The following is a 22902-nucleotide window of genomic DNA, read 5'->3' on the forward strand; positions in this document are numbered from 1 at the left end:
ACTTCTGGTTTCATTATTGCTTCTTACCCGTGATAAAGTATCAATCTAGTATAAAATGTGTGATGAATATGGGGACCCAGCTATAGGACATTTTCCATATTTCACTTCAGTGTTTAATAATGCTCATGCGATCCATCAATGGCTTATTGCTGAAAGCAAAGCTTTCACACACTGTGCCAGAGATCAAGGCTTTCAAAGAGGATTTTCATATTGTGTGGCAATTATTAACATTATGTGTAACAAAATAATATTCTTCATAGTCTTACTATTTAATACTGTAATACCAAGAGACAGTAGCTCCCAAGTAGCAATTCCCAAAGCAAAAAAACATTTTGAAAAAAGCAATGTGCAAGTGAGCATTATCACATGCACCTACTCCCAGATGTGGTGACATTTTAATAGGCCCTTTACTTCCCACTGGTCAGACAGAACACTGGAGCTGGTTCCTAGTCTGTATAAGGGAATCCTCATAGATTGCAGAGCTCCTTCCACCCCACTCACCCACACATCAAATCTGTTAAGAGTGGGACTTCCCATCATTGAAAGAAATCACAGCCGGAACTTGTGTTTGTTTTAACCAAAAAGACTAAGGGGAGGCACTGCCTCCCCCCAGAATGAGGATCTTAACGTCACCTGTAAATGTTTTCCAAAAGCAAAACTACAACCGACAATGAAATCCACTTTGTGGCACGAACTGCTGAATTGCGAGATTGTGAATCCTTACCTGCAGTTCAGGGTTTCTGCCAGAAGATGACAGGCTTTCTCCGGCACTATTCCTCTGCAGCAAGGAAGAATGCTCCACAAAGAATGAATTCATTCTGTCATTTCCATCCAGGTATGGTAAATATGATTATTACAGTTGTTTTGCTGATTTGTAGAAAGGGGTAATGACAGTTATCACAATAATGATAACCGTGTTTTTTCCCAGCACTGGAAAAGAATTGCTGTCTTTAGCCATCCCAATCGCTTAACGGAATTCAGAATTCAGATTTTGCGACCCTGCAGAACTATACACACTGGAAAGGGCTTCTATGAGAGGACAGGTCTCCTGAACCTCCCTTTTACTTCAAGTGGTTAAACATTTTCTCACTTTTATACCTGCAGGCACAATTGTTATACTTCCAGAGATGAAGTGGATCTCCATTTACAGTATGTGCAAAGTGCTCGGCATGCCTCTGGAATAAAAGCACTGCATGCAGTAAACACAAGGATATCCTTTGTGGGATCCTGCCTGCTGGATTAATATATAGGTAATACTAAAAAGGAAAGAAAAGCAAAAAAATTCAAAAACAAGAATGGCAAAATTAGTCAACGGTTTTAAAGAATTTCTGTAGGTGTTCTTTAAAGGGGGACATTGCATAGAAATCAAAGGCTGAAGCAAATAACAAATGTCCTTATTTGCAAAAATAAAGACAATAAAGCCTCTTAATTTGTTTTGAGAATGAACATCAAGCAGGCCAAAAAATAAAGAAAAACTCACCAATTTCAAAAAGAATCACAGTTTTTAGGAGGCGTTGTTGTTTTGAGTGTCTGACTTCTGAGTTTGTGAATCTGGTCGTCTGATTCTCTGCATTATTCTAAACGCCAATACTGTTGACTGAACAGAAGAGGGCAGCGGTGTGGAGGAGTGGATCCTAACTGCATGGCTCTGGGCTCAAATCCCAGGTGAGAAGCTCCTGTTAATACCTGGAGCAAGGTACAATAACATTGCTAAAGTACAACTTTCAGCTGAATAAGCAGGTAGAACTGTAAGGTGCAATGCATAAAAGCACCAGCTAAATAAATAATAGTTTAAAAGGGTGCAAGGGAAGGTTATCAGAATGAACACACTTGAAGGCAGCCCTTCATCTAACTTCAGTACTTCCATTGGAATTACAGTACACAGAGATAATTAAAAATATACTGAATCTCCACATTTATTCCTGAACTTGGGTGATGTACACTATAGTCTAGTTCACAGACCTATATACTTTGCACTGCAAGGTTAGGATTCATACAGCATTCCTGTATAATTGTACTCTGGTAAGATAAAACACTTCCCTAAAAGTATGGCAGATGGTAGCAAAAATAATTCCAGCATACACCTGACACTCCACCTGATTTTATTCTAAGCATCACAAGGGTTTGTGTATCTTGCCAAGCCATTGACATTCTTGTGCACAGTCTCTAAAGTATATGATTTAACACGAGAAAACACTGGTAGATTCTATCTGGAACCTTGTTTCCATTTGGAAAGAGGCTTTTGAAGACGATGTTGTGTAACACTGATTCACAAAGTACTGTGATATCCAGTGCTTTTTTCAATCTTTCACCTTGTGTGTTGAGGATGTGAAGTGAAGACTACAAAACGTTCATATACAGTAAGATTCTTTTTATTGAAGCAGTTTACATGTTGTGCAACCTTTGAAACATACGTCACCAAACACCACTTTACAGAACAATGTGCTTCGGAAATGAAAAGAAAAATCATGGTGGGGAAAAATGGTTACAAAATCAAAGACTCAAGCAGCCAATAAAAAGCCAATCACTTCACCTGGTAAAAAAAAAAATAAAAATATTGCTCTCAAAGACAAAAATATTCAACTACCTGGCATATTTTTTAGATCTGCCCTTTTACGCACTGCTCTTAACTACTGATTGCAGACCTCTGTGTCATTACACTGGGAATGGGCAGGAGAATCCAGTGTAACTACACTTTGCATTAATGATACAACTGTAGGTCATGTGGTCTTTTCTTAAATGAATGAGTAATGAGAGGTAACAAAAATGTTTTATAAAAACACCTAATAATGACCTTCTCTTTGTTCAACCAAAGGGAAATTTCAAAATGTATTCATAACAAACTGGATTTTATGTTGGTATTCACTTAATGATAAGGGATAGACTTAGCCAGTTGAGGCCACAATATGATTCAAGCCACTACAGTTTACCGTTTTTAGTCAGATGAAAATATTATGAGACGATTACAATACACAAAACTCTGAAATCAGCCAATAAATGTCTGTCTTCCAATAAATAAACACAATAATTACTGGCAAAGAGAAAAAAAAGGATCCAGGGTGAATACATTGAGTAGAAAAAGATGGCAGAATTTCAGTCATGTGAGTGTGATTATTTCTCATTTTGTTGGAGGGAATCCAAACCACAAAACTTGTAACTGCAGGCAGACTGTTGTGTACTTCTGGATTCTATTTAAATCAAATAGATTTAAAAATAAACTATTTCCAAAATTACATAAATTCACTAATAACAGCTTCAACTGCAGCAGTACTGTATCATATTTACTGTGTATACAGTAGCACACTGCAGCACTGTTCTAATACAAATGTTAATCATTTTAATTTGGAATGTCAGTTTACTCTAATCTGTCAAATTAATAGTCTGCTGTGCTCGCAGGAGTGCTTTATATAGAACAGTTTTAGAGTACGTTCAAGCCTTGGCCTGAAAACAAAAGCGCTGATCTTCTGACGACAGCGCATCAACCACGCCTGTCTCAACAAAACTGGATCCCATCACCCCTCTTGGAGGAGAGCTTCTCCTGCTTTTTTTCTGGAATACTGTACATCTGCACAGATTTCCTCTATTATACACCCAAAGCTTCTGATATCAATGTATAAAATTAAACTCAAAATATCTTTAGCTGGATTTAATACAGATAACCTCATTTTTCTCACAATAACCCATTTCCCTATTGACTGGGGTAAGATTAAACTGCTCTCTTTTTAAAAAATCACAAAATTCATTAGTGAAAAAACTAACAATTAAGCTGTTCAATAAAAGGCTTTCTTCTTGTGGCCCAGGTGTGTTACTCCTAAGCTGCCTCTGATAATCACAAACATATCATTAACATTAAAAATAAATCTTAATATTTCAAGTAATTTACTTTCACAAATTTTACTTTCAGCTTTTACATTCCAAACTCCAAATCACACCTGAGTGTATCCAAGGCGCAAGTTTCAAGTTCTAATTTGCAAAAATATATGAACTCTTTCGTCAGTTTTTATATTTTAATTTCTAACAGCTATAGGACCTTGTGGTTTAAAATGAAGCATTAACAGGCCACGCAAATGTAGGAAAGACCACTTGGCTAACAAGCTCACACCTGAAACGTTGTGTTTTCGCTCTTCTCTTTTCAGCATGGAATAACCTATTACCTTGTTCCTTTTTAGACTATGCATGATGACTATGCAGCTACCCACCTGAATTATTACAGTTGTTCATTAATAGTTTTTTTAATAATACTGTCCAAATGATTTTATCTTTATCAGTGTAGGACAGTCACTTCAGTAAAAGCACTTCAGAATGCGAAAGACAGATTCATGTTTTGGGCAGTAAAGAAAAGTTGTCAGAAAGTTCTGTTTTGGAATACTATGAAATACAAATCTGTATCTCTAACTGGTGTCAATTAAAAAATAAATAACATGAAATCTTTCCTCCGAAGGCAATTATCAACAATTATACATTATCTACAACAAAATATCATTCTGCTGAAGGCAATCCTGTTTTTATTTCTATGTATTGTACATCACCTTTATACTGCAACAGTCCAGTCTGCACTCAGTTTGCAAGCAGTACTGTACATTTGCTCTCTTCAGTAGCTACTCGTGGAAACCAGCAAGGCAACACCTTTCAGCAGGAGTCCAAGAAACACCACACGATAAAACCATGTTAACTTTATGTGGGTACCAAATCACAATGACTCTGTGAACAAAACCTAAACCCTAAGCCTGAAAAAACAGCCATTATACCTGGTTATTTAAAACCTTATCAACTCACAGGCTAATAAATTAAATCAAGAATGAGTTTTGAAGGCAGATCAATAGCTGGGCTTAAAACACTTGTGTTAGTCAATGTAACATGTCAGAGCAGATTAATAGACAAATTCAGTAAATACATCACTGTCTGGGTGGCCAAACCCAGTCAATCTATCTTAATAATACGGCTCTGATCACAGTTGAGGCAGGAAAAGGTAAATAATAGTAATAACAGCAGCAATAATAATAATGCTGATAATTTAATAAATCTTTACCATTAGGACCTCAGTGTTAGAATGACGGGCTACAGTCAAGAAAACCGAAGAAGTAAAAAGGAATCTCTTTGATTTATCGTTGTCTTGGAAAATTGTTTTATTCCAGATTTTGCACCCTGTCAAACACTGTGCGTCCTTGTCTGATACATAAATCAAGTCAAAGGTAATCTGTCTGCTTAACTTGAATGAATGCAGAAAGAAGTGCTTCTTGATTGTGTCCAAAACAAGGTTGAAGTGTCAAGATAAAGTGTAATGCTTCATTCATCAGATCTAATGCTCTGTCAGTTTAAGTCTCGCCAAAGTGAAGCAGGACTTAAGTTCTTGCGTTAAATCACCGATTTTCACAACACCAATGCAAACTAAAAGTATTTGAAGTTAGCACCAACATGAAATGATCCAGTAGCAGCCATCCTGGTACATTTTGTTTGCACCAGAGCTTCTCAGAATCGCAATAATAAACTTCTGTTTGATATCTTGTGACTTGGGTTATATCTAGTATCATAAAAGCAGCATTCAGATACACGTATTATTAAAAAAATACATAAATGCAATACACACACACAATCAAAGCTGAATGTTCTCAGAATGACATTTGTATGAAAAGGCCATTTCAAATCAAGTATTGTGACAGTGGTATTTTAAAAAAAATGCTGAAGAGTTTTCTTTACTCAAGTGTCTGGCACTAAGTGCCTCTGCTTTTAAAGCTAGCTGGAAGCGGTAATGGTTTCAGCATTGAGATGAAACTCTGCCTTATTGATGGCCATATTACTGAAATAATAGTGTTAAAGGAAGCCAAAGCAAAGGCTTCCTTTTAGATGCATAAGTGAGATCTTCAGAACACTACAGGAGACAGGTAGAAGTAGCCACAATGACTCAAGCTGGAATGTTTATGACAGCAAAGCAATTAACAGCTGTTTACAACTTTTTTTTTCGATTGCTCACATTTTACTGTAATTTCTAAATATACTGATGCTTAAAAAATAACAAAATCAGGTAACATCGGCCAAAACGTATGTGACAGTACCATGTCTTATATTTTAACATACATTACTAACTTCATTTAAAATGACATTATTTACAATTGCAATTTACTCAGATACATATAAAACACCAAGCTCATATATACTGTATATAGCTAAAAAAACCGGCTTATAAAATGCTGTTCCCCATCACAATTTAAATGCAAAAAAGGAAGGAGTGTGATTGTAGTAGGGAAATTAATTAAAAAATTGCAACTTTTCCTGAATGAGTTCATCTTCTACTGTTTGATTGTAAATCCTAAAAATCTGTCTATGGTACAAAAAACAATAAAACGCAAATCTATATGCCCTACCTACAAATCAAACTAAAAAACATTATATGCATTTAATTACAGGATTACTATTTGCCTCATGTTGGGTGATAATAGGTTTTAACTGTACACAATTTGTGAAATTTGAAAAGTCATCAGTCAACAAGCTACAGAGGTGTTCTGAATTTTATTCAGGCCAGAGAATGAACCTTAATATTTCTTATCTCTGGAATTGTACATATCATCAGTGTCATCAGGCCAGAGCCGAAGTATGTGCTATAATTGTTAATTAAGTTTGGCTCACCAAAAGCTTGTTACATATACAAAGTCTGTTACCAATGTAGATTAAAAATCCCAGCATTACCTGGTCAACGTGAAACAGGTACGTGGAAACATACAGTACCTGGATGATTTGTATAATAAAAAAATATGTCTGTGTGAGATTTGAATTGTTATCTTCAGCAGGTGTCAAGGGTATTATATTTTCGTTCATCTTCATTACGCCTCAGGACATGTCTTCTGGAAATTAACTGGATCAAATGACAGTGTACACCATTCATGGTGAAATATGTGATCAGAGGAGTCATTTGAAGTGTAGAGGCACCACGTTTCTGATCTTTGCTGGTGACCTAGAGACAGGCAGCTTGAGGGTTTCCCTTGAATTGCAGGAAAGTTGTACCTGGTTGTTGCAGCTCCATTTCTCCGTTCATTACTGGGTAGATGATGGACCAAGTCACCCTTGAATTCCCATGCACAGCAGGGCACCTTAGTCTGTTTTTTAGCTCCAGCAGGCAGAAAGAAGACCTACAGTTGGCAAAGCTCATACGGTACGTCAATTCCACATTAATCTTCTTGAACTGGGAAAGAAAGGCGGTTTATTTGGCGAGCAATGATATTTTCTCCAACTGTTTCATTTCCATTTAATCCCGTCTTTTCTCATTAACCAATTATGCTTCTGTGATTTCATGGAAAGGCATTTTCACCAATGGCACCTGCTTGAACTTTAACACATTGTCCTACTTAAAGAAATAAGGTATCAGCTGTACAGGAGCGTAGCGCAGCACACAGAACTGACTCATCCTCACAGGCCAGTTAGTGACCCACAGGCAAATACTTTCACAAGCCTGCGCCTCTTTAGGTGGCTACAACTGTTCCCGAATGAAAAAAAACTTAACACTTTCTACAAATTATAGTAAAACTGTTTTTTTAACAGAAATACTGTAAAATTGCATTACCCCGTTGTTTAATGCAATCAGCTAGAGGTTTGGTGAGGAGCCTTCAGAATTTGGCCTGTTTTAGTTTATCTATGTGGTAACAGAGCTTCAACGCTGGCCCCAGCTTCAGTCCCAGGTATTTCATTATCATGTCACTCTTCAGAAGGAGCAGAGCGTAACCATCTATCTCCTGTAACAAAACAGGCAAACACAGCCCCTGAGTAAGAGTCTAACACAGCAGTTTTTAGTTCTTTAAGGAACAACAGTTTAGAATAAACACAAAAACTAAGAACCTAACATTGGTATGAAAAGCTCCCCGAATGTCTCCTTTTTGAAACAAGACCTTAAAAAGACTAATGATGCAGGAAGAAGCTTTCAGTCTTGCAGAGCTGCACAGACAAAGCTCCAAAACGCATAAAGACAGATTCAGTTTCTGCTTAAGGGAGGGAATGCATACTTCCAGTCAGCTAAGTGAAAACTGTGAGAGCTACTTTAGTTTTTGACAGTTTAGGGGCTTCTGTAGAAAATCAGTGACTGCACATCACTGTTATTAAATGCACCATAAATTGATAATGTGTCGTTCAAAGCAACGAAATCAATTAATGTTCAATTAATGAAATACAAAAATCAATAATTCACCAAAAAGAAAAACAATTATATTACAAATAAAAAGGCTTTAAAAAAAGCAACACTGTGAATATCAATAACGTCTGTAGTGAACACAGGCTTCCCTCGCCAGCCAGGTAAATAACTTTCACGAGGTTAGTTAGAGGTCAGGTTGTTGTATACGGTGTCTGTAATTTCTAAGGCGAAAGCTACAAGCTATATGAGACAATAAGGAGTAGAATACAGTTAGTGGGAAGCGAACCCCCAGTTTCCCCTATCCATAAGTATTTCCCCACCGCAGGTTTTTCAGGAATGTGATCCCTAGGGCTGGCTGGAGAGGGAAGGCTGTCACACAACGGGAAAGTGGAGTACAGTCCTGTCTTGAAAGAGTATGACTCCATCACCACTTTGAAAGTTGAGCTCGGGCCAACCTACGTGTTTCCTGAAGACTTCTACGTGCGGCCCCAGAGCGTGAGGGTCTGCGTCCTTCACAAACCACACCACGTCGTCCACGGTCCAGGTGGAGGGGTCCTTGCTGGGTGGGGGCTTGGACTCCTGCGTCTCTGGAGACGGACTGTAGGCTGAGCAAAGACAAGGGGCCTGAGTCTCACCCTCACTCGCGCACACTCCCATTCAACTGCCCAGTTTGGTGATCGAAACGATTTTCCAGGGTATGGGAGAAGGTTGCATTGTAGCAAAATATTACATATGTAACACAAGCAGTACGAACAGTAAAGATGGAAAGATCGAATGACTTTTAAATCTCAAACCTTAGTTTGAGAAACATTACATTCAGAATGAGCTGTGACCAGACTCGTATCCTACAAAATCACATACAAACGGCATAAAACAGGCTTTTACATGGCTGCTTCTTAACAGAAAACGTCTGTCAGCACAACTGAGACTTCATATGTCAAGTAATCTACATCATCTGAAGTAAGCTGCATTGAAGGTTTCCTTTCTTTTACAAGTACAGTGCTCCTCCAAGCCAGAGAATGCTGATTTAATCGATTTTGGCGATACTGATTTATTAAACGTTTGCGATTCATTTTGTTGGTCTTGATGAAGACGACACTTGCAGTGACTGTTCTACAACAGTGCCTGTGCACACCCCGGTTCCATTATTACCACTTCTGTTTCCTTCCTGGAAGGTGCTAGGGCTGGACGTCTGCCTGCACGGGCCTCCGGAAAACTGCTGGCAAGAGCGATAGCCATAGGAGGGCTTGGGCGGATAGGGAGAGCTCATGGAGTTAAACGCAGAGTCGCTGGGGTCCACCGAGTACCGCTTTGAATCTATGGGGTCAACAAGGTAATCTTCGGGCATTGAAGTCTCGGCTGTTTGGGAACAGAAAGAAAAAATAACAAGGCTCTGAATGTTAACAGAGATCGGCTCCAGCAGAGATAATAAATTGCAGGTTTGCCTCAAAACCCATCAGACAATTTCTCCAGCAGACAAAATCTGGAAGGCTGACCTTGCGATGCCTTTTGGAGTGTGAAGAACTTCCAGTTATTTATTTACTTAGGACTGGAAAGCTGGGCTGCCAGCTGACAGGAATTCAGTTTAGTAAAACACCCTCATAGTCAGAAGAATACATCCTGGGTATAATGTGTCATGGAACAAACTGGAGTAATTGTTTTGGGCTGCCTCAGATCTTATATCATTTACTTACAGGTGAAAAAAAAAGAACCTTCAATTTCTTAAGGATCTTTTCAGGGGCATATTTGTAAAACAAAAATAACAATGTTAAAAAAATAACAGTACTACTAGATCACACAAACAGATACACAACAAAGAAATGCTCTAGGTCCAGAATGTTGAATATTGTGAATACTGAATGTTGTTATAACACATTTTCTAGGACAATAAGGAAAACTGTATTCATAAAGCCTGTGAATGCTATTAAATGAGCAATAATCATTGACTTGAACTGTCTAAATTAAGACTATGACTGTAAGCAATTTTGTTTTTTCCCCTCTCTGCACACAGCATACAAGAAGTGAAACCTGATTTAGTTTTCTTTCATTTGTGATGATCAAATGAAAGAAAATTAATGATTTAAATGGAAAACAGAAAACAACAATCACATGCAATGTGACTTGGATTAGTCCATATCCAGGTAGCAGGTAAACATATAGAACACTAAGAAGGTTCCAAAAATAATTGTTACCAAACTACTCTTCATTAGATAAACTCTGTGGTAAAAAGCAAAATAGAGCAGATACTGGTCCTGCTCCTAAGGGGTAATTCTCTCTGTAAGCGTAGACAGGGATCAAGACAGGGATTTCAGTTTCCCCACAGACAACTACACTGGAAGTGCGTTTGTGCTGAAAAAGACTTAGGAAAAAAGGCATTTTTTGCAACACATATTAAAGATTATAAAATTGATCTCTTGTGGTAAGGTCTAGCCAAACTTTAAGAACCACTTCCCCATTTTTCCATGAGATTACATGCATCACAAAGGTAATTTCAGAGGAGCGAGTAAGCAATTGGGATCTAATTGTCCTCAACAGATGTTTTTATGCAACCAGAAAGATCAGGGTCCAAACTTACTGTGAATGCAAACAGCTTGTAAAATGAAAAACTGCTGCTCTCTTCAGAAATACTGCCAAATCAAATCATAGATACGAAGATCCAGAGGCAATTACCAACGCATCTAAACCATTGATGCTAGACGCCGCCTTCTTGTCTCCAACAAGACAGAGCACTTTTTATGGACCCCATAAAGCAAGCCAATAACGTGTATGATGTTGTGAGATTATTAATCACTGAACAGGCATAATCGGCCACAGAGCAAGGCAGCATCAGCTACCACAATGCTGGCATTTCAGTACTGTTAATGTCCATGCCACTGCAAGTCTCAACAAAGTGTCATTTTAGTGCATCTTTTCATTAAAGCTTTATTAATATTTCATAACATTTGGGTGCATTCCTATTTCTGATATATAAATGCTAAAGCCCGTAATTACCTTCTCTGCTGCTCAAAAGACTGTTAGCAAGCAGACAAAGTGCACTGGTCTGGATATATAGTATCAGTGAACATTCGAGGCAGAGCAAAATTATAGAGCCATTTGTACTGGAATTTTTCAAATAGACATAATTCAGAAGCATATATCATTAATATGTTGGTGTACCAGAAGAAATGGGAACTGCTATCACTGTACTGACAAAAAATGCATCTTTTTTGATTATGCCATTTGTTGGAGCAGAATTCCTTTATGGAATCTCATAAGAGAATACTGGCAGATATTTATTAATGACCATTTTTTTTATAACAAATCATTTTATAAGAAGTGCAGGATTTATATAGAATTTTCAGAAACCTGTTATAAGAATCTGTAAAAATGTAATTGTTATCCACCTTTGGGAAATAAATGTAATGGACTTTTTTCATTAGTGGGTCCTTATTACAATATCCCCAAGGTGCCCAAAATATAGGCAATCAGAAGACCTTTTTGGTATGCTTCACCCAGAATGTTTATCTGCAAAGACAGGTGATCGGACACGGCATATACTACCAATTTCAAAAGCAGTCTAAAAACACAGAAGATTAAAACAATCCAACTGAAAGACTCAACTTGATTGCAAAACAGAACGTATAGAGAGAAGGGCCGAGCAAATCTAAAACTCAAATGTCATTAATTCCCTCCTCTTTTTCAGAGAGCTATGGGTGCTGCAGTAACTAAAAAGGACACAAAATGCAGCCCTATCAACGTCACAAAAGGCAAACACTCATTCCTGTGTGCTTTAAGCTGTATGCATTCGACATGTTCCCCAGTATCAGCTACCCAAGCCCGTTAAACCCCAATATAAAATAAAAAGGTGGTGATAATACCTTGTCTACGACAAGCCACAAAAGCAGTGTGCCTCTCAGACCTGATTCTGCCTGGAGTGGGGTGGTTTCAGTGTGTACTCCGGGGAGATCACTGCGGGGCTCATGTGCACAGGAAGTTTACCTGCGTGTGACTATATCACCACAGCAACCAGACGCTGGGGCTTCTGAATACCTTGAAGCATCATCTGGCAGCACCCCGTCCTCTGAGCTCAGCTGCAAATTGCTCACACCACTAACATGGCACACACTGTGTACAGGGAGACTGGAAACACAGAGACTACATCTACTGCACAGTTTTACTGTAGCAAACAAAGTCAGAGATGCGGCTGCCATGTCCTGTCAAACTAGCTTCAGTTATTTTTCCGTATTTCAATGTTTCTTCTTCCTGAGCTTCAGATTAAGTATTAATGAACTATAAAGACCTCTTTCAATTTTGTTGGTAACTTGCTTCCAACCAATGTCACCCTTTCCTCTCCTGGCTTCAGGGAGTAAAACCTGTTTTTGGAGACAATCAAAGCCACAAGATACGATGCTGCATTTGTCTACATTACATACATTATCGGCAAAGTGTTTGCCCAGTCTAGAATTTAAAAGTGAAGTTTTCTTGAGTTTACATTTTCAGATTCTGCAGCGTTTGCCAATTCTCCTTTTCTGGCATAATATGCAGACTTAATACCAGAGTCCGGATCATTGATATAAATTAGAGAAAACAATGGACCTTGCACAAATCTCTGTGGCTCTCCAGTACTTCCATCACCCTGAGTGTAGAATTAATCCTTTAAAATACAATGAAATTATGAATATGTCTGAATAAGTATTGTCTATATTGCCGGCAATGTGATGAGAAAAGTTTGGCATTTTCTGTTTTAGTGACACTTAATTATTCCCCAACCAGTATTACTCCAGTTGTGCTATATACAGTATAATGACAACAAGTAGAATAAAATAACAGCTGCATATGAAAAGAACAGTAATCTACTGAAGTGCACAACACGAGGTTCCTATTGTTTAACACAATTCTTTTTGATGAAAGTGAAGATTAAGTATTGGTTTCACAATGATCAGTCAAGCAGACGTTGGCAGGAAAATCCGTTTTTGTCTTCTATTAATAAATTGGGAAATGAATTGTTTCTTGCTATTATGTTTTATTCTGCGAGTCACTGAAAAAAAAAAGTTACAATAACCCCTTATTTGATACAAAAGTGTAGCAGTAAACAGGTGAGTCACTTGTTTTTATTTCTTCTATTTCAAGCAGAACAAAAAGTTTTTTTTTATAGAATAAGGACAATCATCTAAAGAATAACAACTCACGTTTTCCAAAAGCTTTCCGAAACAGATATAACAGGTTGTAAATCAATTTGGTAGAATGTGTGAAAATTCTAATCGCCTGGGCCTGAGAGCATGGACTCACAGAATGAGGCAGAAGAGAGGCCAGAAGATAGAAGATAAAGTTAAAAAAAGTCATAATATTCTCAGGATATGGTACATCTTAATCAATTTCTTTTACCAGGAAGTGACTGAATAACTCTGAATATAGCATGACAGTAATAAAACAAATTATATTCTTCCATTTTACGTTCAATTTAAATGTCAGTAAATACAAGTAGTCATTAGGTCACAGCATTATGCATTGCTGCCTAATTGAAAAGTTAAATAATTCGTGCTCTCTGAAAGTATGCGTACGTGCTATTCATTTTAAGTGTGACTAATGTTTTGAATTAACATGACATTTATTTAAGAAGGAAGTGAATTGATTTCTAAATACAGTTCTAAATCCTTTTAAAAAGTGTCAATTGGACTATGGGTGATGTAGTGAATGCTTTGGCTGTGGTGGGTTACACTGTATGGGGATGACAGTTCCTGTCTCACTTGCATTCCCAGGAGGTTGTGACGAATGACCTGCTGCCCAGTTGGGGGAAGACGATTGGTCAGGTGATTTACAAACCAGGAAACAGTGGCTTTCAGTGGTCACTCTGCATCTGCCACCTGGTGATCCACTGTAGAGGATTGCAGCAGTGGGAGAAGGAGCCCATGAATGAGCTGTGGAAGGACTTTGAGGGGAACTGTAAGTCTTTGTGACAGAGTTGTCTTTTGGAAAACGTTTTGAGACAAGAATCGTGATAGAGAGAGACTGTGACAGGAAAGCTGGTAAGCAGCTTAGTTGCCTGGTGTGTACAGTGAGGGACTGAAAGATGTCCAGTTAGTAACTAAAAGCAGTGCTTCATCCTTTATTTTGTGATTTTGATTATTTCCTCACACATAATAAATAAGGCAGGCTTTCTACCTTACAGCTACATTTTTGTCTTTCCACCCAATAAAAGATTGAAAACAAAAATATTTTTTCTGAATTTCTGAATTTCTTCTTCACCAAAAAAAAAGAAACGCTTTTATATAGTGTCTTGCAAAAGTATTCACACCCTTGCACAGCTTTCACATTTTGTTGCTCTAAAGTAGTTATAAGACCTTGAAGAAGCAATTAATATTTGTTAAATACATAACCTACTCCACACATTCAAATCCAGAAACAAAAATAATTAACGTGAAAGAATAGTATTCAGAACCCTTTGCTGAAGCAAACCTAGATTTGTTTAGGAACACAAAATTACCTTAATGAACTACATAATTAGCTGACTGACGACTGTCCGTGTGCAATAATAGTGGTTCACATGATCTCAAAATAAAAATGCTTGTCTCTTCTTGGAGACAATTTCAAGCAAAGACCATGAAGACTAAGGAGCTTTCAAGTCAAGTCCGGGACAGACCAGGAGAAGGGTCAAAAACATCTAAGTCTCTGGATATCCCTATCAGTCCCACAGTCTTCTTAATTATCAAGAAATGGAAGAAGCATTGTACCACCCAGACACTTCTTAGATCAGACTGTCCCTCCAAACTGAGCAGCTGGGCAAAGAGGAAACTGGTGTTAGATGCCACTTTGAGGTCAGCAACGACTCTAGCATGGCATTTGCAACAAACTCCACCTGAGCGATCCTGCAAAAATGTGGTAAAAGTCCAAACTCGAACTTGTTGGTCTAAATGCCATGCCAAAGAGTTACGTTAGACCAAAAACAACACATCTCCCATTCCACAACACCCCTATATTCAAGCATATTCAGAAATCGTGGAAGCAGCAATATGTTATAATTCTGCTTCTCATCAACAGGGACTGGGAATCTTACAAAGACTAGTAAGAACACAGATGAAGCAAAGTACTGGCAAATCTTAGCTAAAAACCTGTTTCAGACCAAAAAATGGACCAAAAATTCACCTTTCTGCAGGACAGTGATCCAAAGCACAAGGCCAAAACAACACTGGCGTAGCTTTAGAATAAGAAGTGAAAGTCCTTAAGTGGCCCAGCCAAAGTCCTGACTTGAATCATATTGCGAATCTTTGGAAAGTCTTAAAACTTGCTGTTCCTGAGAGATCCCCTTGAGAGGACTTGAGCAAATCTGTCAAGAAGAATGGGCAAAAATTGCACCAAGCACAGGTGCAAAGTTTGTAAGGACTCAGCTAAAAAGACTTGCAGCCCTAATTGAGGTCAAAAGTGCCTTCACAAAATATTGAGCTCACTGTAGGGTTTGAATTTAGTGTGTCTGGTACTTAACATACAACATTTTTGCTGACATTTACTGTATCTTATCTTACCCTTATTTTTCAGCTTGCACACTAAGGTTTTAAATAACATCTTAAGTTTAAAATGTTTAAAACGGGTTTAAAATATGGGTACACCACAGGAGGGGTCCCGAATACTCTTGCAATGCCCTATATTTGGAAGTACCACATCCTTTTTCTTCTAGTGCGGCAAGTGAAAGGTAGAGGTACCAATCTCAGGGAAGTCACACCTCTTACAGGAAAAGCAACATGATAAACATCTGATCTATCAGTCCTGCTATGGCACTCCTACACAGAGCTTCGGCACTGCTGCTAGGGTAGAAACAAGGGCCATTTACAAAGCCATTCTGAAAATAAAAGTTCTAAAATAAAAGTTGGTGTTTCAAAGCCAGAAACGTTTTACGATGCAAACAAAGGAACAGCAGTACAACTCAGCTCTTGCTTAAGTGTTCTTGCTTTAGTTTAAAGATACAGAGGCAATAGCCAAGAGAATGTCAACTACTTTAAAATAAACGTCCATTTTGACAAAAAAAAACTATCCTTAGTAGTTGTAAATACTTCATCTTTCACCGCATAAACACCATTTCTAACTTCTAAAAATTACTGTTGTTAATTTTTTTTAGCATAGAATCTCAAAGACTATTATTATGCAGCACAACTCAAGGCCCTGGTCTATTGGTGTGATGATAAAATGATAGCCAAGTGGAAAGACATAGAGACTAGATAAAAAAATAATCCAGTCCAAGCTATTATTGGCAATCGAACCAGATTTCAACATGATCGATTAGATACCTTAACTGCATTTACATTAAAAATTTGGTTTAAAATTTGTTAAAAAATTACAATTAGAAAAACAGATAAGGGTACTGAGGTGGTTTGCTTTTGATTCGGCATTTTTGCCAGGTATACTTGATTAAAGATTTAAACAGTGGGCTCATAGAGCAATTTCCTCATTCTGTACAATAATGGAAAAGGGAAATCTATTAAGTTTTCAGATTCTTAAAGATAAATAGGGTTTGGCAAACCAGGACTTTTTCCGATGCTTAACAGATGCGTCAGTACTTTTTAAAAGAGATCAAGGAACATGATTCAAATGCTCAACTAAATCAAGTCATACAAATCATTATCCAGGCTTGCAATAAAGGCACTAGTAAAATGGTATCAACACTGTATCAGGGTATAAGGAGTTCTAGAAAAGAAAAGACAGATTATATTAAGACAAAATGGGAAGAATAAGTAAATATTAGTTCTCATCCTTTGGATGAGACGTAAAACCGAGGTCCTGACTCTCTGTGGTCATTAAAAATCCCAGGGCGTTTCTCGAAAAGAGTAGGGGTGTAACCCCGGTGTCCTGGCCAAATTTCCCATTGGCCCTTACCAATCATGGCTTCCTAATAATCCCCATCTATGAATTGGCTTCATTACTCTGCTCTCCTCCTCACTGAGAGCTGTCGTGAGCATTCGGGGGGCCTATGGCTGCCAACGCATCATCCAGGTGGATGTTGCACATTGGTGGTGGAGGGGAGTCCCCATTACCTGTAAAGCGCTTTGAGTGGAGTGTCCAGAAAAGTGCTATATAAGTGTAAGCAATTATTATTATTATTATAAATATTGCCATCACTAGCGAGGAATGGGAGAATATGTGTAAAACACAATGCACTTCCACAAACTCAAAAAGATGGCAGGGATTTTGCTGGAAGAATTTAACTCTAATCTTCATAACCCCAAAAATAAAATCATTTCGACTTGGTTTGCCACAACCCTGTTGGAGAGATTGTGGCAATAGAGACGTAGGACATTCCCATATATTTTGGCAATGTCCAAAAGTCCAAAGTCTTGCTCAGTTCTGTATCTGGGTAATCTGCCTGATGAAGTTGTTGGAAGAGATAAATACTTGCTAAAAGTATTCTTGGCAGAAAGTAAGAAAGCTATAACTCATAAATGGTTACAAAGAGACCCCTCAACCAAAGAAAACTGGATTGTTATTGTTTCAGAGATTTATGAAATGGAAAAACTAACCTTTCAGTTAAGACTCCAGAAGGAAGTTTTTGAGAGATACTGGGAGAGGTGGATTACTCCTAGAACCTAATGAGAATAACTTTACGCATTATACCCTCTGTAAAGATGCAGAAGTATGATACATAACATACTTTACACTCATTTATACTTGTAATACTCGAGCTGACTGGCAACTCTTCTGGTTACCTTTGTATGTTAATAAAAAACAACATAAAACATAAGTAAAAAAAAACAACTTAATGATTCACGCATACATAGCTCTGTAACAAGAATCATATTTTAAACAAAACTAAATAGTTGACGCACTAAAGTCATTTTGCAAAGAAGCAATGCAAAAGAATGTTTGAGTGATCCCCTTCTAAACTTGTGATCTTTGCGAAATCCCCCACCCCCCACCTCAACTAAGGGTTTAAGAGAATCGACCCCCTTAACTAAAATAAATGGTGCAGCAGTTCAAAAACTTCATGTTCCTTGCCCTGGTAACCCCGTCCTTAATAAGTGGTTAAATTCATGAAAGTGTAACACAAAATCTATATCCACAGACCTCAAGGTTAAAAGTGGATTATTCACAGACAGGATAGGCAACTCAAGAAAACCTTATTTACCACATTTATTATGTGTGCCTTTTTGGTTTTGCTTGGTGCAAAGAGCAGCTACAGTTTATACACACAGGATTCCATTCAAGCAGTAATGTGATTACCTTTTTATTTTTCTAAATAGCACCTTACTACAGTACAGTACATATTCTTTATAAAACATGATCGAATACAGGTTCTGCCTAAACATATTATGCTCAAAGCCTTAAATGTGTTTTTACTATGATTGTTACAGGTAATGAGAACAAGAAACTGTAAGCACAAAAATACCAAACGCAAATACCAAATCTGCATTTTTTCACTTCTTCATGCAGCTTTCGAACTATCTTTAAATGAAATTAAATCAACCTCATACATAACTGACCAGAATATCTGATTTCTCCTCCTGATTCAATGAAAATGAAAGTCAAGCACTGTATACTATACTGAGCCACACTTACAACTCTGTAAGTGTCTGATCTACACTAGTCAACTAACATTTCTATACTTCTTTCTGTCGATGTCAGATCATACTGCAAGGACATTACAGCCAGTACTCCTGCATAATGTTCAGGATGCTTAACAAAAAAAACATTTTTAATATTTGTTTACCGCAATTACAGAGACAGAAATATTGCTCTCATTGTAGAACGCTAGAAATATTGCAGTTATTACTTTTTGCTCAGAGTTTCCATCTTGATGAACAATCTCAGGGTAGTGTCTGATCTTTCGGCTTATTTTGAATCAACAAGCTTTCAGCTGCGTGAGCTGTGGCTACGGACTCAAGGAAGGGTGCCTTCAGGCGCAGTGACAGCTGCATGAAGGGAATGAGCCTGAGCAATTCTCTTGCAGCAACAGCCCGCTCTTGCTGTCTCTGTGACAGCCCAGATGCGTGCCAGCTGTTGTCAGCAAGCGGAGGCCCCCGTGTGGTACCAACAAGGTGGAAACAGTTAAGGCGCAATTAGAACAATTCACTGTCCAGCCCACATCCATCATTTCTGTCGGAGTCGCTGTTAAATCACGAAAGCTCGCAAACCGTGTGGACAAGTCAAGCCTCCGCTTTCTTTTCGCACACGGTGGCGAGAGTTGTTTTTTAAATCACAAAGACATAGTGAAACGTGCCCCTGTGAGGGAACAGCGAGAACGGCTTTGGGCTGTCAGACAGTAATTCCCGCTGGCCTCTGCATGTTAAGAGCCCCATGGCAACAAGAAAAGGATGAAATCCCCAGTCTGGATCCTAAATGGCAGAATAGTAAATGTATGGTAAGAATTGTATTCTTACCATACAATTTAGCTTTAACCATTCATAACCACCTAATTGCTGAAATTCAGTCCAAATTCAGGTGTTTACCAGCTCAAAGCCAGCAGAATCCTTCAAATGGAAGCACACCAGTAAAATTCAAAACCATCACAGAGTGAAGAGAATTAGAACCTTTTGGAGAATTGAGAAGTTTTGATTGCAGATTTACAATCTAGCTTCCGGACTGGGGAATAAAAAGGATATGAAAAACAAAGGTCCAGTGATCATGAAAAAAGACGCGTTCATTGTAGTGTCAAATTTCAATTAACACTGGAGCGAATCAGAAGCCAGAGCAAGGGCTGGAGCATATTTTCAGTTTCAGGGCAGAATCAGAATTAAAATAATGGATCTCTTTAATCAGTTAAAATTCTGTTTTTTTTTCAAGCATGCAGCTGTTTTTTATTATTTAATAAACACTACTACGAAAGATGGAAAAAGCAAAAAAAAAACATTAGAGGGTAATGTACATACTGGAGTGCGAATTTCCCTCAAAGTACTTCTCAGAGTGGTAGGAGGCGGCGTTGTGCTGTAGGAAAGGCTGATCGCTGAAGAGATTTTCGCAGTGCAAACTGCGGCACAACTTCTTTAGGAACCGCAGCACATAGCCAATACTGTTCACTACAGGCAGACTCAGAAGGTGCTGCTTCCCATCAAATGTGGCTGAAAACAAAATTACAAAAGAGTTTGAATGAGTTGGTCAGAAATAACAAACTACATCAAAAGCGCCATTTTCAGAAAGAAACCGAAGAGGAAAAAAATATTGATAAACACAGTGGGGCACTCTTTGAACAGCACTGTTGGAATAAAAAAAGAGACGTTAAACACAAGCTCAGTTATGACTAGCAAACCAAAACAGATTACTGTGCCAGTCATTAGAAAACAGGAGACAAACCTAGGAACAGATCTGCCATGCAATTAGACCGATAGCCTGAACAAACTGAGCCATGGGATTCTTATCTGCACTGATTCCATATCCAGAACCGCAAAATTCAACTATCACAATACCAGGTGATACAAAAAAAGAGTTCTGACATTCAGTTCTAGGTTTATTGGTGAGGCTAGACACAGGTGTACATTAAAATGCAGAGAATATTTGACTGATTAATGGCTCTTGACGAGTAATACAAATAAGAGCGAAGGGGCCGATTGTTATCAGACCCCCTACATGTCACCTGTCAATCGCAAGCGTATTCACATGCAGATTTCGGTTCACATTGTGCAATCAGCTTCCTAAGGAGATACATTATAAAACTGCTTATACTGGCTCGTTCACAAAACGCCTGGTCTGCATTCCAATTGTTCCGAAAAATTAACAATTACTCATCAGGCAGAAAAAAAAGAGTAAGTTAATGGAACACTTTAAAAATGCGCCAATTCATTTTTTTGGTCATTTAAAAGAGCATCCTGGTGATTGAAAATGCACCGGCTGTGAATTTCCTGATGGTACTTTTTGTCATCTTTCTGAAATCCAATGTTAATAACCAACATCTGTCAAACACCTTGCCCCTCTAGAACAGAGGCAAGACATCATAGCATTTCTCACATTTTTCTGAAACGTCCGAGACAATGTACTGTTCCTCAAAACTACTCCTGGCCAACATCCTGAAGGGAACGCCTTGAGGAAACTCAGAAATACATGTGAACTTTTGTGGCCAACTACAACAGTTTTGATTTTTAACTTCTGTGCTCCAACTCCACCCAACATATTTTCAGGCTATAAGTTACCATGGATAAAGGAACTAGCAACATTAATTAACAAACAATAACAGTCAGTTCTGAGTTGTATTTTTCCCAAGGAGACCCTAGCCATTCTAACAGGCCACAAGGGATTGTGAGGTGTCACTGTATCAGCTGTTAATCTAGGACATACGGGTAAGTAATAAAAAGCACTAGACATCTAGGAGGGAATTTAAATCATCTAGCTCAGGTACTGTTAATGGCTAGTTTCACAGCCATCACTACTATAATATAATAATGTCACTGTGCCCATGGATACATACACAGATACAGATTTCCAATATTGCCAATCAGCACTGCTAAACATATGGCAAACAATTTAAAAAAACAAAAGAAAGAAAACACACAGGAACACAAAGAGGCCCCAGCACAGGTAATAAAGGAAGTTCTGTGGATTCTTACCCGATATTTTCTCACCGCCATAACCTTGAGTGAGCAGTGAGAATACAGCTTTCTGCTGGAAAGCACAGTCAATGCAGGCTTGGACCGCTTGCTGCAACACAACAGACGGTCTGTCGGGCCCAAAATGATCTGGAAGCTGTTGCACTTTTTTCCTGTCAAGATTAGGACCTGTGTTGGCTTGCTTGTTTATATAAATGCAAACTGTAAACAATACAGGAAGGAGAAAATGCAGAGATATTAGAAACCAGACATTCTTCAATGGCCATACCGATAGAGTTATTTACATCAAAGCAAATGACACAAAATGTTAATGTTACAGAACCATTAAAATGTTTTGCATGCAAACTGCTAAAACACATCTTTTTGAAGAAACATATCAATATCACCTAATGGAAAAACACCCTTGCATTACAGATCTGCATGACTATTATGGAATGGATGGTCTGCTTTAAGAAAAAATCCAGATTATTCTGTGCTTTGCTTCCACTCTAAAACAAGCAAATGTGGCAAAACAAACAGGTTCTGAGGAAGCCAATAGCAGTAAACTGCTCTGGAATTGTGATCTAGCGTTCAAAAAATGCAACGCGCAATGTTAATTTGTAATGAAGAGCAAAGCAACTGCTATCCAATTAGTTTCAAAATTCCAGTACACTGCAAAATGCTGTGTGATACATATTTGGAGGATTTAGAAAAACAGGATTGATAAGACAAGCAAGTGCAATCATGCCAAGTGTGGTAAAAATCCTTCAATGCCACTCTGTTCCATGGAAAACAGCATTTGCAGAAGAGGGGAAAAACTGGAATATTTCTTTAACTTGATAAAAATAAACTTCAGATGCAAAACCTGTGTGCTCCAGAGTGCTTTGTGATGCACTACAGTTCTCAAAATGAAAGCATCATTCTTTTAAAGACACAAAGGCAGTCAACTGTATATGGACTACATTTCCCATTAGATAACTATACGTTATGTATGTGAACAAGTAACATTGAACATAGATGGTGGTTAATAAGCTTATTAAAATGCCATGCTTAGAAGAACTGCATGGTTAGTGAAAACCTCTGGTAAAAATGTGAGTGCTGGTACACTATGACAACGGTGACTGATATTATATTTTTCAACAATTCAAGGTGGCAAACTGGTCGCACAATATATGGTTTAATGCTCTGTCATTTATAGCTTATATACAGTTCTATCTTCTATCACTTACACAAGAGTGATGTTATATGACATTTCTGTCCCAACCTAAGTTGGTAAAAATGCACATGCATACTTGAGGTGCCTTATTT

At 38.1% G+C, this 22902-nt stretch overlaps 1 protein-coding gene across 4 annotated transcripts in view; it reads right to left on the reverse strand.

The window, feature by feature from the left end:
- Positions 1-2356: 2356 nt before the first annotated feature.
- The window catches only part of scml4 (Scm polycomb group protein like 4), a 70285-nt gene continuing 49739 nt past the window's right edge, over positions 2357-22902 (reverse strand). For 3 of the 4 annotated variants that reach the window (XM_088932030.1, XM_088932057.1, XM_088932049.1), the window contains 5 exons: positions 21616-21816; positions 19948-20136; positions 9269-9475; positions 8576-8721; positions 2357-7724 (listed from right to left, as the gene is read on the reverse strand). In XM_088932030.1, the coding sequence (XP_088788156.1) occupies positions 7599-7724; positions 8576-8721; positions 9269-9475; positions 19948-20136; positions 21616-21816 (869 nt within the window). In that variant the 3' untranslated portion in view covers positions 2357-7598. The remainder of the gene's footprint in view (positions 7725-8575; positions 8722-9268; positions 9476-19947; positions 20137-21615; positions 21817-22902) is intronic. The other variant, XM_088932040.1, reaches the window with a different exon arrangement.

This window comes from Atractosteus spatula, chromosome 2, assembly GCF_055471065.1.
Source record: "Atractosteus spatula isolate fAtrSpa1 chromosome 2, fAtrSpa1.hap1, whole genome shotgun sequence".
In the NCBI taxonomy this organism is placed as follows: Eukaryota; Metazoa; Chordata; class Actinopteri; order Semionotiformes; family Lepisosteidae; genus Atractosteus; species Atractosteus spatula.